The 23,717-nt window shown below is 40.5% G+C and overlaps 1 protein-coding gene across 8 annotated transcripts; it reads right to left on the bottom strand.

The window, feature by feature from the left end:
• Positions 1–383: 383 nt before the first annotated feature.
• Positions 384–20,300, bottom strand: etv1 (ETS variant transcription factor 1). Of its 8 annotated transcripts, none has more exons than XM_034211513.1 (13): positions 20,100–20,300; positions 19,720–19,828; positions 19,215–19,305; positions 18,828–18,875; positions 14,516–14,569; positions 9,363–9,492; positions 8,403–8,591; positions 7,363–7,610; positions 4,891–4,959; positions 4,738–4,806; positions 4,473–4,642; positions 3,019–3,120; positions 384–2,147 (listed from the first exon to the last, which is right to left on the bottom strand). In XM_034211513.1, exons 1-13 carry the CDS (start codon positions 20,237–20,239, stop codon positions 1,926–1,928), a joined length of 1,641 nt encoding a protein of 546 aa, XP_034067404.1. In that variant the 5' UTR covers positions 20,240–20,300; the 3' UTR covers positions 384–1,925. The 8 variants fall into 8 exon arrangements, with proteins under 8 accessions (XP_034067404.1, XP_034067403.1, XP_034067410.1 ...); XM_034211512.1 differs by having other exon boundaries at positions 4,891–4,962; positions 20,100–20,288; XM_034211517.1 differs by lacking the exons at positions 9,363–9,492; positions 20,100–20,300 and having other exon boundaries at positions 466–2,147; positions 4,891–4,962; positions 19,720–19,783.
• Positions 20,301–23,717: the final 3,417 nt, after the last annotated feature.

Here is a 23,717-nt window from a genome sequence, read left to right as displayed (position 1 = left end):
TGCCAGTCTTGTAAGAGCAGAAACAATTCACCTACATAAAAAGTGGTGTCTTAAATTAGTCATTGATTTTTCCTTAGGTGTCACTTTGGTTAAATGCTTTGTGGTAGGGAGTTTTCTCTCTAACCTGGAAATTGACAAGAGGCCACAATCTATTAGTCTTTCACACAGACACACATTTGCTTGGGGTTTGGGGTTCTCACTTCCAGTATGTAAATGTATGACCTAGAACTCTTATCAGCCTGGAAATAAGCAATAAACATAAAGTTTGAGTGTGGAAATCACAACAAAAGTGCAATACATAAAACTTCCAAGAGATGAACTACTACAGAACAACATGTTATGCAGTGATTGTTTAGGGAAACCATCTGAAAAGTGGTCATAAATGTGTTTTTCAGAACTATTTTATTACAGAATATTTGCTATTGCCAATCTCATCCCACACACGAGAACACCGAGAAACAAAACTCAGACCAGATTCTTTTTTTAATGCTCGAATAGAACAAAACAAAACAAATTAAAACAAAAATAAAAATAAACAAGAGAAATCCAGAGCAGCACATCATACCTGCTGCTCTTCCTTTCTTTCTTTTTCTTCCATGAGACTAGAAAAAAATACACTTACAATTTGAAGCAGCAACAAAATGTGCATTTACCTGATTATACAATGGAACATTATCTTATTATTATTATTATAACATGAACGTTTTATCATCACATTATAAACTTCATATTTCTTATGTTTTTTTTTTAGCAAAAAAAGCCACCCTTTTGTAGGTAATGCAAAATATACACCTTATGTTCACTTGGAACACAACGGAGAACAAATCAGGAAAGTATTTTTACTTTACGTTTGATTTTATTATGTTTTTTTAATTGTTTAAGCCAATAAAATCTTTTGTAATTAGGGATTCAAATAATATCCCAAATGTTTTGATGTTTTCCACTTTAACTGTACATACACTTCATCTGTTGTTCAATGAACAAAGTGAATACCTGAATGGCAAAAGAAAGACTGCTGCTTTGATGCGTCAGAATAAACAAAGGAAATCTGCTGTTTACAGTGAATGAGATATTTTACAGCGGCCTGACGCTTTATTGATTATCCTAAACACAGGCCGTATTTTCATCAGCACAACTCGAGGTGTCTTTTTACTTTACTAACCCACGAGGTTTTTCAGCCGTTGAGAGATGCTCCAGGGGTTTATATCATCACAGCAAAAACACCTACATGATGAGATCTACAGTCTGATTGGATGAGTGGCAGAGATCATTGACAGACAAGAGGTGTTGTGATCATACTGACAGTGAGGCCGCTCTCACTGTGTGTAGCTAAATGTCTCTTTTATTATCACATTACTTTTTCAAGTCTATAATCATGTCACTTCACCATAAGAGCATCGTAACAATACGTTGCCAGTTTTCACTTTAAATGAGCGTGAAAGTACAGAATGGCTGATCGAGGCAAGACGAGCAGAAGTGATCATCCTTCCCTTTGCTGCGTGTCTGTTTCTTTAGCAGGAAGTCTAAGATTCAGTCCTTGGGAGACCATGAGTTTGCCGTTGAGTCCTGTCTCTTTAGGGCGCCACATGCTCAAAATCATAAGAATAAAAAAACAGATGACTCCCACATTAATGTACAAACATAAACAACGGTAAAGAGCCAACCACATAGCTAGCCTCTGGCAGGTTAACACCGAGCTTCCTGTCCATAAAGTGCAGACTCCATCCTGCTGTACGGCTTGAACGTCAGAAGAAAAAAAGAGGATGTGTGTGTGTTTATGTGAGAGAGGAGGGGAAGCTCCGCTGCATGTGTGTGTTCAGTCTTATTCCCCGGAGCGACTGTGAATTAGAGGACAGTCTCAGGTGTATGGACAGAGGAGGCGGGGGAGGGTAGAGCGGAGGTGTGTGTTTTACGGTGGGCTGACGTTAATAAACGTATCCCTCACTGTAGGGGTGCGGCGGGCAGTACGGCCCCTCCTGTACGTAGGCCATGTTTTCGTCAAAGTGCGACAGCGGCACCGTGTCCTCCTCGTTGATCTGCCGCTCCATGTCCGTCTTCAGCACCGGCCGCTGGTTGTCGGGAAACGCCATGGAGAACAAGGCCTCGGGGTCGCACACAAACTTGTAGACGTATCTCTCGCCGGCCACCTGGAGGGAGACGCACGGAACGAGAGAGGCTTTTTAAAATTGAGCCAGGTTGTCAATACAAGAGCACAGAGTCTCTATTTTCAACTGAAATATTGAAAATGTATAATCAAATCCGATTATTCACTAAACATTTTTGGATACCCCTGACAAAAGCTAAACTGTACATGAATGTCTTAGAGACAGACAAAATCTCAGTGGGCAGATTTGTTGTTTTTGGGGGGGGTTCTTCTTGATTGCTGAATGTAACTCTTTATCTCCGCACACTGAGGTTTAACTCCATTGGTGAGATCATTTGTGTCCCAACCGCATGGGAAATATTGACTTTTAACACGTTTTGAGTCGTGAAAACACTACTAAATCAGGATTTAAAGGGTGTTGCTGCACTCTTGTCCAGGCTGGAAAAAAACCAGGACTAATTGTGGAAGGCAAAATGTTGGAAATCATTTTTGTCATCTCTTTCTTATATTTATCTGGCAGTGACATTTTGAAGTTGCAATTTGATGGAAGTCAGTCAAAACGTTTTGAGTCATTTAATGTGAGTATAAAACATTACATGTCTTCATTTTATTGAAGGAAATGCACAAATAGTACTCAACCAAGGACCAAGTAATTCCATTGATAGTTTCTCAAGAATAAAGTGTACAAGAAGTGGTTTCTCTGCCTTGTCTTCATGAGGCTCATTGTTTAGATGCGCCACCTCATTAAATAAATTACCTGGGGGAGGGGAGTTAGCACATGCTCCTCGAATCAATCAGGCTTAATCAGGTTTATAAGCTCCAAACTTTTCATATTTAAAACCGCAATGTTTCTTTATGTTGTTGTAGTTTACTTTTAATTGTTGTTATATATTCTCTTATATGATTTGATTTACCTTTTGCATGATTCCCTTCTCGTAGTAGTAGCGCAACGACCGACTGAGCTTGTCGTAATTCATCGCCGGTCGATTCTTCTGTATCCCCCACCGACGTGCCACCTTTGTACCACACAGATAAACAACACAAAGGCAGTCAGCAAAAAATAAACAGAGAGCAGGATGCAGACACGGTCGACCTGATTTCCTTGCGGCAGCTGAAATGTTGAACAAACTTATTAATCCATATTTCCCTAATAACAGTAATTAGAGTGCGTCCAGCCTGAGCAGACCTGACCAGGGATGTGTTCATTAGGAGCTGTCACACACCCAGCGGAGGAGGCAGCAGATGTTACAGCACCTGTCTACCAGACCACCCACCACCCGGCCTCGCAGTCCAACCCACAGCCCCTCATTGCTCTCCTCTGCATTGCCTACACCCTTCACTCTCTTCTTTTGTTCAATAATATCAGATTTTCTAGGAGCCTTTTACAAGAAAAATCCCATTGCTGTGTCTTTCCTCACTGACATGCTACAAAGGGCAGAAGCCGCAAGCTAACGTTTGTCTGCAGCGTCCCAAAGGGAGTTCGTTTGGTCACCTGGTTGCATGAATGGGGCCCCCTGTTAGCTGCAGCTGGCCCGTGCCGCTAGACACTGTCGGGCTGCGTGGAGCGCTGCCAGGTACCCCTCTATCACCCCCCCCATCCATCCCCCGCCTGCAACCTGCATCCTCCTCCACCCTCCAACAGTGGGCAACAGGGACTGAGCCCCACTGTGTGTGATGTGGGCACACATAGACCCAGCCTCTGTCTCCATTTAAAAAGGCCCAACCGTCAACATGGGTTATATTTTTAGGAGTACGTCCTGTGAAATATTTAGCAGGCGCTGGCTAAAGGGTCATTTGGGTGAATGTGGTTGAGGACAAGATAAATAAAAAAGCCCTAAATCGAAGCCTGACTGGACCACTTAAGCACAGAAAACATTATTCATTCCACTTCAATTCACCTTTGACTTTGATTTGGCTTGGATGTGACATGCAACCTGTTTCTTTCTTTTTGCTCACATGAAGCTGCGACATGCTGAGAATCCACATTTGCAACAGGCACAGATATACAGTAAATGCAACACATTGAACTATAACTACTACTGACAATTATTTTCATGACAACTGATGAGCGGTTATTATTTTACATTTATAACACTAATATTTTAGTCTATAAAAAGTCAGAAAATTGTGAAAAATTGTGAAAGACTTAAAATGACTGTTGTTCTACTTTCTATTGCTTATCTTTATCACACCATGTAAAAAGAAAAAAAAGAAAAAAGCATTTATTGATGTAGATTTTTTTACTTGTATGTCAAGGGTCCTTGGTTTTAAGTAAACGTTTTTTAAATGAAATCTTTTATTCATAATGTAAAAATGAAATACAAAAAACATTTAAATATTAGTAATAGTGTTTCTCTGAGCGTCTCACCTCTTCTGGCTCGATGAGTTTGAACTCCATGCCGCGTCCGGTCCAGGCGATGTAGTGTGAGTTTGACGGGTCGTCCAGCAGAGCCACCAGGAACTGCCAGAGCTGCAGCGAGCCTCTGCGCTGGTACGACGGGCCCTCGCGGTACAACCCGGACTCCTGCTTAATGTCACCTAAAGGACATGAAACACATCCTTAGCTTATGGTGTTCTAGCAATTATGGAGTAGTTTTAACGTAGAATTCAAAAGTTCTTGAGGCAGGACTCACCTTCAACCTTTTCAGGCACCACACAGGTATCATCGTAGAAATGCCTTGCCACTTTGTCAAACATACAACCTGAAAAACAAAGGAGTGTTATATAATATTCAGTCAGAATCCAAACTGAAAAATCAACATATTTACTCGTATCATCACTGGTACCTTCAGTCCTGTTAGCGTGAGCCAGATAGCCGTCTTGCCGTAAGTAGACAGAATGGCAGCTAGGCACTTCTGCTGAAAGGCAGTAAGAATGGGAGAGTGGGTGTTAAAGGGCCCGAAGGTAGCATTAAGAACACTATCTCAGTTATCTGAGAGCAGTCAAAGCTTGTTCACTCAATGCACCACTGGCTCTGATTAAAGAATATGCCCCCTAGCAACGGCCCCCAGCCACAGGCGAGCTCACTATATCACCCTGCTAATACTCGCTCGCAGCTTCGTCTCCACTCAGAGCAAGATTTACTACCCAGTGAGAACATGGTGCTCTAACACAACAAAAGCTGATATGATGTAAGATTCTTCATAATGTGTGGCATCAACATAAAGCCTTTACACTATTTTTCTGACCTGAATGTTGTGTCACTGCAGCACGTTAGCTTGCGTTTTGATTTAAAAGCCCATAATGTTCCCAATCAGGTTATACTATGAGAGTTTGGCGTGAAATTAACAGATTAAAGGCTATTTTCTGCTTCAATTAAAACTGAGATTTCAAATGTTTCATATTTGAATGTTAAAATCCGAATAAATACTAAACAAAGATGTTTTATGTTAACATTGATTTTCTCTCATCTATTTCTCATTTTTTATTGTAAAAGAGAAATCTGAGATAATACAATTTAAGCCACATTTTCAGGGTCTTTAAAATAATATGTGCAAAAATATTGGAGGTGCTTTTCGATGATAGTTGTCAATTTAGTCACAACGCTTTGACCCCTTCTTTAACATTATTATTTCTCTCTTCCATCAACATCATGGACTTTCACATGTATGCATGTAAAATAATGAAACTGTAATGACACAAAAAAAGTGTTCTATCTTTTAAAAACCAAAAATCTTATTTTAAAGATCTTGCACCGTAAATCCTTCAACTCCTTATCTGTAATCACGTCCTTCTCATAAACACCAGCCTGCATTTACCAGTTGCTTCACCACATTGTCTAAATTGACCATTTACTGCAAATGTCCGACCCTCCCACAACACAGACGTGGCTAGTGATCAGAAAACGACCAAATAGGTTACAAAGTGAATGTTCAATAAACAGACTGAGGCCCTTCATCTAGGCCCATAAACATTTCTCTGAACTTCATCAAAGTAATGGGCTTGTAGAGGAAATTGCTGCTAATGAAATTACCAGCTCCCCTCCCATCCTCTCCAACAGGCCTGCTCCAGTCAACATGCTCCACTGTGACGGCTGATAAATTAACTCTGATGCTCCGTCCTGGATATACATGATAGTGTGGACAAAACACTTGGCTACTATAAATCAAAATATACCTTCTCGTTCTCTACTTATGGTCTTTATAATAAGTACTTGTAATGATAATAAATAAGTTAAGAACATTATGTTACTACTGCACTTATTGTCAGTTAGTAAATTGTATATCTAACATCCTGATTAGTGCTTGAATAAATAACTAAGTGAGGTATCGATAACCATTTTGATCATTGATTAAAGTTAAAGCCAAATATCAAGTAAAATTGTAATTTAATATGTGCTCGATCAAGCTTCCTAAATGTGAGCATTTATTGTTTAACATTATTATGAATAAAATACATTTTTGTCTGAAATTGTTGGTTGAAAAAAACTAATTCCCCTTGGATTATGAGAATTGTTGACCCTTTAGGACAATATAATAGATAAATCAATAAAAGAGATAAATGAATGTCATTCTAAATAATTGCTAGCTGCACTCCTAGTCTTGAGACAGACCCTTGCTAATGGGCTACCACCTGATAGCTAGAGAGTGAGAGATGTATGTTGTATAGAAGCCACACAGTCATGAAACTCAAAAAAATACATCTAAATCAAAAGTACTTCGCACTAAAAAGTGGCAAAAACAAATGCTCTCTTTGACAAAAACTGCAAAACTGTTCAGAAAGCAAAGGTCTGAGGTAACAGAGACCTGAGAGAAGCCCACAGTGATGATCCTGGGAAGAGGCTGCTTTTCTCCCTGACTGGTCCCCCTCTCTCTCCTCCAGCCTCTCCTGGGTCCTCTCTGTCCGCCTTGTGAATGAACCCAGCCGTCCGGCGTATGTTCATTCATGTCCTGATGTAGCCTCAGGCTCCACAGAGGCCTTTACTCTCAAACTAAAGGGAGCGGACAAGCGTGGGAGGGCGGATTTTGGATTGTGACCAGACACAGACACAGTCACCACCCCCACACCCCCCCCCACCCCTTCCTCTTTTCTATTAGAGCACCACAGGAAATGGCGACCGGCACAGACACCCGGCCCAACCAGATCCCCTGCCCTAATAATGGGCAAACTCAATAAACGTCACCCCCTCCTCCCATGTCTTCTCCCATTCCTGAAATGATTACGCTCCGGCAGAAAGAAAAAAAAGGATGCTATCTCTTTATGACTGTTTCACAGAGTAGCTCAAGAATAACAGCACTTAAACAAAAATAATGCCTCACCTGAGTCGTAGGTGAAGTCCCGTGGCTCCTGTTTGATCATCATGGTGGCGGGGTAAGCGTGGGGGAGCGGGGCCCCCATCATGGCCGGATGTTCGAACAGTGGGTCGGGGTACTCCTGTTTGAAGCCTTGAGGAGGGAAGGGGATGTTGGGCTCTGACATCTGCCGGTGGTAGATGGGCCGGCTGTCCCGAGCCATCGTCGGCGGGGAGGGGAACGAGTGGCACGGCTCGGAGAGCTGACGTCGAAATCTGAGGAGGAACACAGAGTCATTATCAGATACATGTTCAATCATATATAAACAGCCATGAACTTAATTGTATTTACTTCTAGTCTGTGTACAGAGAAGAGTGATGAGAAAAAAGGGCAAGTAATAAGAATATGATACATATATTACATGACACTAATTTAAGTTATCTGACTTATAAGACATATGTTAGAAAATAATGTCAGCTCAAAGGCAAACTTACTAGAATTCACTAAACTATGAAGACTATGAGAGATAAAGCAGGGCTGCAACCCATTTTCTGGGTTTATTAATCGTTTGCTCAATAACATAAGAGAAAGTGCTCCTTAAAGGCTTACAAGTTTTGTTTTAAAATCTAAAATGTTAAGCCAAGAATATCCACTATTGAAACACTTTTTGCTTATAAAAACACATTTAAGCCTTTCTTATCAATATAAGAAAGGCTTGGATCATTTTTATTGAACACAAAATGCCAAGAATGAACTTCCATGCTCAAATAGGATTAGAGATGTAACAATTTGAGAAAAGTAATCAGGAACAGCACGGCAGAGAACACAACAACTACAGAACATTTTGAATACTGTACCAACTCATTGCCTATTGAGGTGCATATCTGTCATTCAGATTTAGCCATTAGATAACATTTGTAGCAGTTTGTTGGCTCCTCCCATTGAACATTAACTCAACCAATGAGTTTTTGCTGTGACTAAAACTTGGATCTTGTGATTATCCCATATGAGCTGATAGCGTATGATGTAAATGTGATGTAAATGTGAAAGGCTGGGGAGTGCAGTACCTGTGGTCCATAGAGTAGGCGTTGTCTGGGAGCGGCTGTGAGGCGGGGATATGGGCGTAGGTCCTGTCTGGTTTGGGTGTTGGAGCCGCAGTGGGTGAGGCATGATGGAGGGGGGACACAGGGGTGCTACAGGGGGGCGTCACGGGGCTAGAGGGCTTCATTCCTGCAGGCTGCTTCTGCTCATAGGCACTGTGGAAACCAGAGGAGAGAGAAGAGTCAAATATGGTCGTAGCACTGAGTGTCTTATTGGTTTGATTTATTGTCGAAGATGTCCGTACTGAATATGAGAGAGTAGGTTTCAATATTAAGGAACATCACAGCACCCTTTGGCACAAGCTGTGGAGATTGTGATGTAAAACAAGGCCTGCCAACAGTTGGACTTTGCATTTCCGTCAGCATGGAAGATAATGAATCACACGTATGATTCACCACTTATGGAATAGTACCTCTTTGCATAAAAAGGTCATTATACGAAGATGCAAGCAGAATAAATGTCATGTATAACAAATCAAAATCAGTTCATTTGAATTAAAAAACATGAATATAATTGGCAGAGAGTAATTTGAAAAAACCGATGCCAGCACATTTTGGTACGTCTTATTTTAAACGATTAGCAAGTGTTTGAAAACTTGTTTTAAGGATAAAGAAAAAATAAATAATTTAATCTAAAGCTAATCAATTGAAAAATGAATACAACAGCAACTAAAGTGAAATATTCAACATGCTTAAAACACACAGATGTTTGGTCAAAGTGTATAAAATACAAATGTTTTTAAACAGACATGACTGGTGAACTATCCCACATGTATTTAGTTTTTGCACGTATTCATACTCTTTTACAATAAAGTTGTTATTGCTGTTTAAGGAAGTGGAACCAAATAACAGAAAGTGTCTGTATTGCCAAATTGTAATTGCCGAGGACTCATTAGGAAGTTTATTTCAGTGTCGTGCGGGGCCCACCTGACGTTGTACGGGCACTTCTCTCCATACTGGAGTTTGAAGGGCCGTTCCTGACTACAGTTGACGCTCAGCTCAGAACACGGGCTGTGCAGCTCCCTCTTGATCTTCAGCTGCAGTCCGTGGAAAGCCACTACACACCCAGAGAGAGAGAGAGGAAGATGGAGAAAAACTAATTGAAATACTGAATGTCAATGAACCACCTCTCTACCAAAGAGTAACTTGTTAGGAATCAGAGAATGTGGTTTTGAAGCAAAGTGCAAATCATTTTTTTTAATGAAGGTGCATTCTTCTTTTTGTTGTTGTTAGTGCTCAGTATTTATTCATAGGTTAATAGCGTTTATTTCTTTAGGCAGAATCTATATGCCCCTAAAGTAGCTTTCATACGATCACTGGACTGAATTGAATCTATTTAATTGTTTTTATCTGCTTTTTATGTCAGGTTGAGCCACCACCTCTATCCCTATTTACGTCACATCCTTAAAATCATTCACAAAAACAATCAACTTAATACATTAGACAGAAATTGCTGTGTAAAGTCACAGCCTTAATGTACATATAATGGTTCATGTGACTGTAACTCTTCCTCTGTCAGCAACTTTCACCATATTGGATAACAGCCATGATGTGTCCTATGTGTACTTGTATTGTCAGGCCATCAGCGATTAGTTGATATAAATAAGCAATAAGTTCAAATAAATACTTTTTTAAGCATCCGTCCAACTACAGATCTGAAACAACTCACTTCAAATCTCATTTGTTGGGCCTTTTCCTGACAGGGAGTGAAATATGACAATCATAAATCTGTGTGGCGTGCTCCTATAAATGCTTTATCTGCTTTCAGCTGCCTGTCAATACGTTCCAGACGACAACAGTGCTCATTGATCTGATGGGGGGAGAGGGGGGGGGGTTGCGCTCTCTACCTATGGCCCCACTGTGAGCCTGCCTGGTGCATCGGAGAGGCTGTTAAGTGCCTGATCAGTCCTGATTAACATGCCATCATCTCAAGTCATGATCAACGCTAATCCAATTGGCTGCGCTTCTTAAGAAAGACCCAGTCAGTCAGAATGAAGTCAGGCTCAGGTTGCCGTCTCACCGCGACTGCACAGAGCCGCGGTGAGGCCGTCCCACAGCATCTCCCCGCTGAAGGGAATGATTTTTAACTGGCATTTCAGGCTGAGAGACAGCCTTTTTCCTGAGTTAAAAAACAAAGGGAACTGGAATTATGAATGGAGAAAGGATGTCCATCAACTCCTGGTTCAACTCAAGTAGAAACATTTAGACATAGGATGACTAAAATACTCATATCTGTGGTTTGGGGATATTTTTGTTTTAAATACTCTCACAGTCCGGACGGTCTCTCAGGCTACAAGGAGCTGAGAGAGGAGGATGTTTTGGGGGCTGACTGACAGCTGCCGTACGAGCAGGGGTCGATCTGCCAACACCCCATCTGACGCACAGCGGAGCCCCTGGGGGGGGGGGGCCACACGGGCCCGGTAGGACAAAGCTCAGGGGTTGTTCGCAGCCCTCGCTGGGGGCCTGACCTTTCCAGGTCATCGATCGGAGGTCAAAGAGACACTTCCTGAGGGGAGACCTTTGACGACACTGGCATGGTGGAGCCTCGTTAAGTCTTACGGAGTCAAAACAATACCTGGGTTTTGAATGTTGAGATCACAATGTGTCACATTCATTACCTGCTACAATAAACTTCGATGTATTTCTTCTTCAGAACAGAACAACTCCCCTCACTCCCGGTTTCAACTCACCTCATGCTAGATTTAATTTAGTTTCTCCATTTAACAGTAAATCAACACAATTTTTTTCAATATACATAGGTCTATAGAAATGGTTTGTTTAGTTATATGCGTCGCATCACCTTTTAACAATAGCTTCACGTGTGCTGCAGCGCAAGGCCTTAAATTAGAAATGGAAATGTCACAATAGATTTCTTCAGCGGGGTGCCAAGGTACACAAATCAATAGTGAGGGTATTGCCTCGGACTAAAACAGAGACTTCCTTTTTAGTCCAGAATGTCATGCCCATCACCGGTTGATTGCTCTCATTATCTACATATTGATTAACTAAGATGGTAGGGTGTTTAAAAGAAGAAGCAGTTAGAACAATTACTGGGTCTATTTTAAATGCAAATGTTTTTTTTTTTAAAATGTTGTCACTGCTATTAACTCAACATTCTGCTACTTTTTAGTTTTTTGTTCTACATATGCAATAAAATATATTTTTTAAATGAAATAAACAATGTGTTCACCTTTTAAAAACCCATTTCTTTGTCATACATGTTAGGACAATTAAGGGTCGTGTTTCTTATTATTTAATTTTCTGGCAATCCTTTCCGTGCATCATGAGAGCACTCTTGGCCTCAAACGTTGTGTCTTCTCAGGTACAAATGGAGTGTTTTGGCAGAACCAGAGCCTACGTTTGGCAGATATTTCTCCTGTCCATTCATAACAAAATACAGGTCTTTTGGCAACAACGAAAAACCTTCCATTCCATTTTCACCTACTGTAGGTGCTCGCCGATCCTGTTAAATGATGGAGGCTCAGATCTGCCGGTAACGTGTGGCCTCATTTTACACCTCCACTGCTCCTTCATTCCCTGCTAAGTTATGCTAATGGTAAGCATCTGTGTTGGAGTTTGAGACAAAGAAAATTCTCCTTCAGCCTGAGGACACTTTTGCTTCCAGGCCGCTCACATGCTGCTTCTGTGCTGCATGGATGGAGAGTGCGAAGTCGACATTGAGAGAAACTGCCATAGCTTCTGCAGAGGTGATAAATCTGAGGCTAAGAAAACATAGAACAACGCAGCTAAGGAAAAGTAAAACCTGCTTTTCTGATACAATCTTTAAAACTACAATACTCAACGCTTTCTCCATAATCTTTGATTCAAAGTCTAGCTTTCAGCAAAATAAAAATATTGTTGCTTTACTTTTGCTGTCAATTAAGACAAACAACTACAAATCTAAAAATCTATTTAGATATAAATACATTTTAAAATGGAGTAGCTAATAGATAGAAAATAAGAGGTTATCTTTAGGACTATTCCAATACATATAAAAAACATTTCGTTAACTCCGGTAAGAATATTTTACTTGAACAAAAATCTATTTTTGCTACAGCAGTTTATTTAGCCAATTAAGTAAATTAGCAAACTACCTAGCAGCCGATTAGGCTAATAACACGACAAAACTATTTGAATCATTTTAAAGGATAAGACTCATATTATAAAGAATTGCCAAATATTTCAAAGTTGTCCTGAAAATCCTTTTAAAAATAATCAATAGAACACTATGGCACAGAGGAATAACGTTTGCCAGTCTTTTGATACACAGTAATACTTGCTAGAATAATCTATGTATTCGTTCTGGTCTTTTCCCAGCTTTGTCGCAGTAATGAGATTGACTACATCTACATCTGTCTTTCTCACCTAACTCCAAGAACTTCCAGCGATATCTCTTTGAATCTCCATCTCTGTTCTCCACCTCACCGTACGCCCCTCCATCTCTCAGCTCGGTGAAACCCATATGGGAGAGCTGCCGGCTGGGATGCCAGCGCCCAACCACGGTGCCCTCACCCTCCCGCCATCTGTCAGTGCCTCTCCAGTCTGCTGCAGGTTTGCCAACAGGACAATTCAGATGGTCAGCAGTCTCCTGCCACCGTGGCCACCCACCCTGGCTACCTCTGAAGGACAACAGGACAGTCTCTGTGACCTCTGCTTCTCTACTGTACACCGCACTGTCCTCCACCTTGGATTTTAGGATAAGCTCATTCACACCAAAGGGTCAGGTTTTTAGCTTACTATTGAGGTATGTTCTGGCTTGAACAATACAAAAGCAAGCCAGATGAATGGAAAAGATTTGAGAGGGTAAAATATTTGATGGACCTCACTCTTCTAATTATGATTGACTTAAAGCTACGATTGTCAAAATTGAGGTAAGACATTGAAAGGCACGCAAAAAGTTAGCAACATAAAAAGCAAGAGTTTTCATAAGAAAGAGAAAACATTTAATTTAACGCAGTTAACTAACAGGAATCTGCTTGAGGATCTCAGGCTGCGATCTGGCTAACAAGGGGTTAAAAGGTCTGAGCTCGGTCTGATGTTTGACTCATTTCAGCTTAATATTATCCCAAATGTATTATTAATTTCAATACAATTTACTGCAAAAGTGCTATGCTATATCGTCTGCATTTTGTCAAACTTTGTTTCCAGGTTCATGACATAGGGAAGACTTGTTTTGTGTCTTTTCTCAGTTTTATGGGCTGTTTGGCTTATCTGAAAGACATGTGCTCGCTCGGGGTCCCACTGAGCTCCTCTCACTCCATTTCTGTCCCCACCTTGGCACTACTTCCTCCAGAAGTGGAGCGTGCCAAATCACCAGTCACCATGTGCAACCACCATGCAAAAACCAGGTGAAGTACGACTAAATACCTCATTCTTATTACTGAGAGTGTAAAACAAGCTCAGGCCATATATTTGTATTTCTCTTGCAGGAGAAATATTAAGGAATGAGGGAAAAAAAGTATATTTGCTTTCATTCTGTAAACCAGGACGAGAACAAGCCATTCTGCTGAAAGGGGTACATTTAGCTATTATTAAACTGCTGGATTTAGACATTCTAACCACACTGGATGGTGTGAACAAAAATGTAATTCTAGAAAAGGTCAGGGAGGAGAAATATTTGTATTCTAAAAAAATTCAGAACAGTCATCTTGATAGCTATTTGTCCTACCTGAAGTTAAAAATATCACTTCAACCACGGGTAAAATCTGCAACAATATTCTGATGTTTATGCAAATAAATCACAGTGCAATAATATCTCAATGGTGGCGAGAGGTACAAGGGCAGCAGAGGGAAGCGAGAGACAAATATAGACAGAGAGAGAAAGAGAAAAAGAGAGAGACCCCCCCACATCCAACCCCTCACCCGTGCACCTGTTTGAAGACCCACAAGACTGCTGCAGCTCCCCATAGAGCTCTAGATTGAGCAAAGGTGAGGGTACCGAGACACGGGAAAACACATAAGCACTCTCCCCAAGTACCAACACACCAGTCCAGACAAGAAGAAAAAACACCACAGATGTTCACACAGATAAACAAAAGCATGCACACAAACACAGAAAAGCAAAGTGGTCTCTTACTCACAGTTTTCAGTCTGGAAGTCTGGAACGAACTGCTCGTCATTGTCGGGAACTTGAGCTAAAGACAGAAGCAGAGAAGAAGAAAGGGAATGGTTGTTTCTGATGTTGATGGACAACGCAGCATTGATCACAGTTCCCTACAGCCCAATACCCTCCTCTGGCAAACAGCCTCCTGGGATATATAACAGCATTTGGTTACGGACCAAAACATCTTCATCTTATAATAGGATTCTTTGTCTTTTATTAAATCCTAGAAGTGTGTTTTTTATTAGAAAAATTACAATTCTGTATATTTGTCTTTTTAAAAAAATCATCATTTTAAAATTGGATTTTCCCCGACAAATTGAAAAAAACTGAAAATTGGCCAATTGTTCAAATTCCCATTTTTCTAATCTCTTTTTCTAACCTCTCGCCAATGCTGGCTTCAATATTTTATAAATCAAATATTGTCAGCATTACCGGGAAATGCACTATAATTACAGTTATGTCAATATCAATGGACACAATGACCTTGAAATGTGATGAAAAATATGATTTACAATGAACCATGTTTCTAACCAAGCCTGCTAGGGATTTAATATTTAGTTACCCATCTACTTCCTAATTCCACTTCCTGAGGTCGCCTTGTCCATTGACTGCTCCGCGGCCTCGGCTCTCGCTGCTTGCCAGCAGCCAAACACCCATTGTTAACTGTATCTAATTGGCTTCTTCCCTACTGGTGAATCCACCTGTACCTACCGAGTCAGGTCTGTTCCAAACCCTCCTGCTTCCCCTTCGCTTCAGACGCCCCTGCACTCAGGCTAATGCTAAAATAATGAAGCCTGCTCCACTACGGCTCCAATTAAACATGTACATATTTATATCACACATATTTGCACTCGCTGACAGTTCTCCGTGTCCCTCAAGTTCGTCTCTGGCAAAAGTAGATTTAAATGTGTCATTAGCACGTCTATTTATACGCACAAAGAGATGGATCCTCATTATCACAGGACCAGTAACATGTCTCGACATGTCTAGAGATGATAAAAAAATAATCACTGATTTTCCAATTTTGTCATTTTTGATATGATCAGGGATTTTTTTTCTTGTTAGGTGTGGATTAAAAGTAGTAAACATCAAGAGAAGAAATTACATCACATTTTTAAACAATGTAAAGCAGCGAGCTAAGACTTATTATTATAATTTGTCTCCAAATGTTGCTCTATTGAAAGCAACACTCGACAGTCTATTGTGTTGTTTTTTTTACATACACTTTACATTTTAACCCGGTTGATTTCCTATTGAGCTGGAGAACAACTTTGCTGTATTAGTCTATGCCGATGCTTTGTTAAAGGGCCATGACATAAACAATATGTAATAGAATAATAACCAAAAACAGATTTGATCTTAAATCATAAAACCTTCTTAAAGCCTCAACACTTTGACTCTTATCATATGTTCTCCCTCTTTTTGCTTCAAACCACAATAACCAAACAGGCCAAAACCAACACAAGTTTGAAACATATGGTGGAGCTCAGCTCTCGGCTTGTCACTACAACACAAACAAATAGCAGAAACTTTACCAAACCCAACTTGGAAAAGGACAAAGAGAGGAGGGATGAGAAAAGAAGAAAAAAGAGAAGGCAGCAGTCGGTTTGTGTCCAAAAAGGAAGTACAGGATGGATGAGTCACCAGGCTCTGTCTGTGAATGAGCCAGCTGATCTCTGCAAAAAAACTCCTGGGGAGAACGGCAGAGCTGGAAATCTGCCGCCATTCACAAAACCAAAAACACAGAAAAACTGAGGGAGGAGGACAGAAGGTAAAAAAGGAGTACGGATAAAAAGGGAGAAGTTGTAAACATGGGGCCTGAGCAAGAGAAACTATCTGAGGCGTTTCGTAAACCCTGCGACAGCTCGATGTGTGAGGCTGAGTTTTAAACAATTCTAACAATTGCCGTGATTTTAAAGAATGCTGTTAGTACCAGGGAAATCATTGCATAAACAAAATATACAATGTTCAGAAATCTCTAAAGGATGAGAGCTTTTTTCCTAGCAATAAAGGTACTTAAAGTAGTCTAAGAAAGCCTGGGTGGAGGTGCAGGGCAGAGGTTTGTGGGGGTCAAGCAGACGCCTGTTAGCTGACGAACATCCTCAACCTCTCGGTCTTTGAGTCGGAAATTCAGTCTGTCTCTCATTATTCCTCCTCTTATTCCAATTACCTGAACTAATAAATCTTAGAAATTGGAAGGTATTCCTTTTCAACTTAATGGACAGGAAGTCATTTATTAAATCTACAATCTGGAAGCGTACATCATCACATTGGTCCATGACAGGCAGAACTGTAATCTTTAACAGTAATACCTCTTATCAGCCGCCGCCGTCTCTTTCTCACTTTGGATACTGAAATATTAAAATCATGTCTTATTCTTTTTCAACGCCCTGCGGTGTGCGAACGCCGCCTCATAATCTAACTGCTACTCAGATTGGGCTCAACTAATACAGTATCTGTTTCAAAGCATACTTTTCATTTTTTAAAAGCTGTGGGTTTCACTGCGAGCTTTTGTAGGGTGTTAAAGAATAGATGGAGCCTATAAATGATTGAGAGTCTTATTCACCTGTGTGAAGGGTGCAAGCTAGAATTTCTCTTTTCCAGGGGATGTATTACAACTCAATTCTTATTTTATTTTTTTTAAGATTGAAATTGATTCAATTAAACTGTGCACTTTAGAGTTCTACTTTACAGCTAGAGTTATTGCTTCACAACCAGAGCACTTACTGATGTGTTGAAATAGATACTGAGATTTTAGAGGTTGGGATTTTATTGGAACAATGCTATGATGAAAAAATACATAGTCCATTTCTAATTCACTAAATCTGCACAAATCATAAAAAAGCGAGTATTTGTGCCTTTTTTCTTTTTACAGTAGATGTTGATTTGTTCTCATAATTTCTAATTATACAAATTAAAATAAAGGACTTGAACTGAATCCAACATTAATTTAAAACATATATATGTTAAAAGCAATGCATTTTTTTTTAAATGTAATACAAATATAAAAATAATGTAATAATTAGGTTTTTCTAATTCTAACTGTTTTATAAACCAGTATGGTTTGGTAAAAAGTAGATGCAGTCTATTGTTGGCTACAAAATATAATTTTTACATCAGGCTTGTTTTCAGACAAAAAAAATCTGTTCATTTACTTTACTTTTAATATTTATATACAAGACAAAACGACTTCATATCACGCTTTCCAATCAACTATGATCTCACACTATACAACTTTAAACTGTGAGAATTTCAGTTTTTACTGCGACTTCTTCCAATGTTCTACTCTTCACTTTAAATCTCTGAGATATCCAACTGACACTTTACTGAGACACAAACTTTCATCTTACATGCAATAATAACAAGTGCATTGACTCTTGTTGAGAAAAATCTAAAGTCAGGCAAAGAAACCAAGTGTAACATGCACATGCACACAAAAAGACTTCAAAGTTAAAATAAGATGAACAATATTCACTACTAACCAAAACTTCGGTGCTGCAGACACGCTGGAAAGAGGACACTCGCACTTAAATCCTGAAGCATCACGTCTCAGTTAGACCACAATGAGCAAGTATTGCCATTAGAGAAAAAATAAATAATAAAAAGCAAATAAACGGATAAATATATGTTTTTGAATTCAATCGTCGCTTTGAAAACTCATGTTTTTAAAGTCTGCGATTAAAAGAAAAATGATAGATCCAATCTTTCTTTTTTTTTTGCCGCCAAGATACAAAACTGAAGAAGACAAGGTGATGGTACAGCTGGAGAAGATAGAGAGGTGTGCTGAGTGGAAGCAGAGAGAGAGAGAAGGGGGGGAGAGAGCAGACGAGAGTGTGTGTAAGAGAGAGAGAGAGAGAGAGAGAGAGAGAGAGAGAGAGAGAGAGAGAGAGAGAGAGAGAGAGAGAGAGAGAGAGAGAGAGAGAGAGAGAGAGAGAGAGCTGGTAGGCTGCAGCAGAGCTCTGGTGGAGGTGGAGGTGGTGGCGGCGGCTGGCATGCAGCACGTTAGCTCCTGCCAAAAGCAGAAGAGACAGTGAGCGTCGTAGAGCCTTCTACTAGTAATTTGTGATGACACTCTCTGGGTAGAGCCTCCTCTGTCTCCCTCAAGACCCTCGCTCACAGTCTCTAATGTATGCATGACACACAAGGTGCCTCTTCCACACAGGCTTTTAATTGGACTGCGACGCAAGACTTGTAACTCCAGGCAGCTTCTTTCCCCCCTCACAACCTATCCATTTTTTTCCCCCCCCCATCTTTCCTCTTCTCTCTGCTCGAGATTTAAAAACACTCACCTTCTGCCAGCCAAGTCTCCTGCAGCTGACTGAGGTCCTGGAAGAGCTCTGGAGGCGGAACCAAAGCAGAGAACAAGACTTAAAGGATGTTATAAAAAAAAAAAAAAAAACACACAATCGAAGGCCTGGAGGAGCATCAGAAACAACTGACTTCATTACAGCGGGCTGATAAGCCGTCGGAGCCAGTGGAGCTCAGTGGGCATGTGTGCGGCTAATAACAAGTCAATTTGTGTCTCTGACCACTGACAGGGCTTGTGAGAATCATCACAGGCCGCTGTGTTGTAATTGAGATTTTGTAGTTAGCAGCGCAGGTGGCCACAAACCAATTGAATTTTGCTAAATGTTTAGGAGCCGTGAAATTAACTTCTCCCTCTGCCCTCTGCCTACCTTCAGTGTCCAGAGCCAGGTCGGTCTTAATGAATTTTCTCTTTCTGTCATTTGCTGGCCTCTCACAGCTTGTTGTCTTTTCTTTCAGCTTCTGCAACAACAACAAAAGAAGAGACACAAATCAATTTATTATTTTCCTCATTGGAGCGTTGATTGTGTTGGCTGCAGCAAATGTGCAAGTGAAATAGCCTCAATAATGTCTTACATTTCTGAAGACATGCAAAGGGACCTGAGCTTCATCCATCAGATATAACTAACCAGTTTGTAACATGGTATTCTGTGTTAAATAGTGGGCACCTTGTATAGATGTTTAATATTTGATAATCAGATGAAACAAATAGTCCCTTAAGGGAGAAATGGGTTTTAGCTGCAGCAGGAAGGAAGAAAGATGACATCAGAACAAAAAGGGAAGTAGATGAAAGAAAACAGACAACAAACAAATATATTAAAGTTGATGTGAAAGATCTGCATCCATTATATGTTGTTTTTTGGTCAACTAACTCACTTTGGAGTTACAGTAAGGCACTTGCTGGTCGCGGAATCTATCCATGTTGCACCGCTGTGGCTTTAATTGACGAGCGATCTGCAGTCCTCCAGTCTCCTGTCCGGTCACCCTTCAGAAAGCAACAAGGACAGAAAGCAGAAAGTTATACACGGGTGGATTGTTCATTCATCAAGACATGGTTCTGTTCAGGAACCCTTTTGCTACTGTTTGAAGACGGAAATTACCGACAACACCTCCGGCGATGCTGTAAAGTTAAGTTGACAATCTGCAAATCTCGTGCGTAAACGAGGAGCGAACTGAAGGGCGCGCCAAAAATGTTTTTGCCTGATTGAATAAACTTGTGAAGCAAAAGAAGTGACAAAAACCTAACATCCACTTACCCAGCAACCTCGCTTTCACCCGCTCGCTGAGTGCCACGGAGCGGCTGCAGGATCTCCACAGTGCCGGCTGCTGCCTGCGCTTCTCCCCGCTCACTGTGCTGCTTTCGAGCGGCTTGGCATCGCCTCCCGGGGCCTCCCATGGAAACAAGCCGCACTACGCTTCCTATTGGTTGCCAATGTCTTTCACTGGATCAGATTGCTGGCAGTCAATCACGCACGGCTGCAGGCGGTAAGCACCGGAGAAGTCAATGGTTGCATTATAGTAGCATACCAAGCGTTTTAATTTAAACAAAAAAGTAAGGACTTTAATGTATTTTGAAAAGCAAGAAATGAGCACTAAACTTCAGCGTACTTGTCATGCTTTTAAAGTTTCACTGCACCTGCCCAACCACTCCCCTCACACACACGCTCATACACACGCACACACACAATCCTCACCGGGTCAAGTTTGTGTCCATGGTAACTGTGTTTTGAAGAGTCTCCAGAGGGACTTGCTTTAAGCCAGCTCTTCCCTCTCCTGTAAGGGATACTTTGTTCGGAGTGCCGAGGACCCGCAGAAAGCACTGACCTGGAAGGAAAGCTCAGGTCACCAGGCAAAATAGAAGACAGCTTTAAGGAGAAAAAACTGACACAAACACACATGGCCGATAGCAGTCTAACTTTAAAACTGGTTTAGTGGGGAACGTTGTAATCGTGCCTTTTTCCTGCAGCCTCCTGATTAGCAATGGTGCAGTTATCAAACAGTGGGATGAGTTTGATTTACTTTCCAAATAAAATGCTGATCACGAGGTAGAATGATCTCCCTGGCTTGAGTTCGAGTTTCAAAATGAAACCAAAATCTAAACAAAACTATAAAATAATTCTGTCTGGCAAAGTGCTTAAAATGAAAAAGAACAGCATATAATAACAGTTGTATTGATCATATTGTGATAATATGGCTAGTCAAGGACTACTAAGTCATAATGGCATAAGTCTACAAGCTTGAAAGCAATTGTGTGTGTTCGAATGTGGCTCATTCACAATGTTACCTAAGTATTCATAATGCAGTATGGGCCATTTTGGAATAATGTGTATTACAGTAATGGTTTAAAATGATTGATTAATAAAATAAAAAAAGATAAAACAATGATGTTGCAAGTCATGTCTAGCTTTATCTGGATGCAATAGGCTAATAGAGGGAAGAGTTGGCACTATAAGCCTATATCACTTCCGGAAGCTTGGACTGTTGTCATTGGTAAAACTGTGTTTCTACAGTACAACAATCAACAACGATTTCCTCTTCACTGATACAGGACAGATCTAGGATAAATCCCAGAAAGGGAACTTTACCATTGCATTAAAACCTTGACTGAAAGATGGACATATCGGAAGTCAGCAGTGGTCACGCTGATGCCATCTTGGATCCACGCACGGTTCCATTACCAGGCAGTTGAAGTGGATGTGAAGTGAAGTGAAGTGCTGTGTCACTTCTGCTGAACTCCCCCGAGGACGGAGAAACGCAGTTCAAGCGCAGGCATCAACCCATCTGACACCGAGACACGCAGTAAACAAAGTGCCACTCCAGACCATGGGAAAGAAAGATTTTGTCCAGTTGTGAGGAAACGGCTACGAGCCTACAGTCTAATGAGGCCATACAGTGGGTGCCTGAAAGTCAAAACTAAAATTGACAATACTCTTTTGATATGAAATCTGTATCTTGGGGTTTGTTTTATACTTATTTGTCCAGAATTGTTATCAACTAACAAACATACAATTGTCCAATCCAACTGACAATATTGGCACAGGTAATTTGATTAAAGCAAAAGGTTGGCACTACTGTAGTCAACATTGCTAGCCATTTCTGCGTCCTAATTGATATAGCTATTTTTTCTGTGACTGTGTCTTGATTAACTCACAAGATAATGTAGCAGCAGCTAACAAATGAGCTCTTGTTAGCTAGTTGAAAAGCTAATGTCTTAAGGCAAGGCAAGCACCTTTCAACACAAAGCAATTCAAAGTACTTTACAAAAAATGAAAGACATTAAGAAAATGGCATTTAAAATCAGTCATTAAAAAGCAAAGATAATAAAATAAACATTAAAAGAAAAAATACGGATAAAAGTTACAGTGCAATTTAAGATGTGAATAGTTCAATTAAAAGCAGCGGCAAAAAGAAAAGTCTTCAGTCTGGATTTAAAAGTAGTCAGAGTTGCAGCGGACCTGCAGGTTTCTGGGAGTTTGTTCCAGATATTTGGAGCATAATAACGAAACGCTGCTTTTCCATGTTTAGTTCTGACTCTGGGGACAGAAAGCTGACCAGTCCCTGAAGACCTAAGAGATCTGGATGGTTCATCATTTAGCAGGAGGTCAGAAATGTATTTTGGGCCTAAACCATTCAGTTTATAAACCAGCAGCAGTATTTTGAAATCTATTCTTTGACACACAGGAAGCCAGACAGTGTAAAGACTTCAGAACAGGAGTGATGTGATCCACTTTCTTAGTGTTAGTGAGGACTCGAGCAGCAGCGTTCTGAATCAGCTGCAGCTTCCTAATAGATTTTTTAGTGAGACCTGTGAAGACACCATTGCAGTAGTCCAGTCTACTGAAGATAAAAGCATGGACAAGCTTTTCCAAATCCTGCTGTGACATTAGTCTTTTAATCCTAGAAATGTTCTTTAGGTGATAGTAGGCTGATTTAGTAAGTGTTTTAATGTGACTGTTGAAACTCAGGTCAGAGTCCATGACTACACCTAGATTTCTGGCTCTATCTGTTGTTTTGAACGTTGCAGACTGAAGCTCAGCGCTAACTTTTATACGTTCTGCTAAAGTAGTAGTAGTAGTAGTAGTAGTAGTAGTAGTAGTAGTAGTAGTAGTAGTAGTAGTAGTAGTAGTAGTAGTAGTAGTAGTAGTAGTAGTAGTAGTAGTAGTAGTAGTAGTAGTAGTAGTAGTAGTAGTAGTAGTAGTAGTAGTAGTAGTAGTAGTAGTAGTAGGGGTCTAGCTAATGAGTAGCTGTGTCTCCCTTTCTCTCCTTTGAATAATGCAGAATGAACGCAGCACTTAATGTGTGAGAGTCGCTGATCATTTAGCAGCTCTTGAAATAACATGCGCAAAAAGTAACACCTAATGGGAATTAGTGTTAACTTAAGGTTAACTAGCAAGCTTACCATACAATGTTGAACCCTATAACTCAACAACACCCTTCCTCCATTTTTACCCTTAACACCCACTTCCCATGACTGACAGGGGCCCAAACTATTTTAGAACATTATGAAACAAATGTTAAGTAACCAATGTGATATCTTTTCATGGGGCCCAAAATCCCTGGCGGCGCCCCTGCCCACTACCATACCCTAAACCAACTACCCGCCCATTAACCAGGGACATTACACTGATGAGTCTGGGACCATCGTTTGATCCCCTGACCCCTAAGGCCTAACTAACATCATTTAAAAATCTTGTTTAAGCTTATTTAACGTTGTTTTGTTTTTAGAATGTTATATATTTGACCTCTGGCCATGCATCACAAGCTCAACCTAAGGATGCTGAACACCTCTGTTTTAACAGTAAAGTCCTTTAAAATTGTAATTATTGGTTGGAATGAACCTCACACCAGTTATTTATTGGAATACAAACATCACA

This window comes from Gymnodraco acuticeps, unplaced genomic scaffold (assembly GCF_902827175.1).
Source record: "Gymnodraco acuticeps unplaced genomic scaffold, fGymAcu1.1, whole genome shotgun sequence".
Taxonomy (NCBI): domain Eukaryota; kingdom Metazoa; phylum Chordata; class Actinopteri; order Perciformes; family Bathydraconidae; genus Gymnodraco; species Gymnodraco acuticeps.
The sequence above is the reverse complement of the archived record's forward strand: the minus strand, read 5'-3'. Positions and strand labels throughout refer to the sequence as shown.

What these genes read in the sequence shown, in the direction of transcription:
- etv1 (XM_034211512.1), bottom strand. Translation starts at nt 20,239, where the DNA reads ATGGGAGGCCCCGGGAGGCGATGCCAAGCCGCTCGAAAGCAGCACAGT. An exon ending in CCTGGCTCTGGACACTGAAG is followed by an intron (nt 18,876 to 19,214) that starts GTAGGCAGAGGG and finishes TTCCGCCTCCAG; the next exon opens with AGCTCTTCCAGGACCTCAGT. An exon ending in TCACGCTAACAGGACTGAAG is followed by an intron (nt 4,807 to 4,890) that starts GTACCAGTGATG and finishes TTTGTTTTTCAG; the next exon opens with GTTGTATGTTTGACAAAGTG.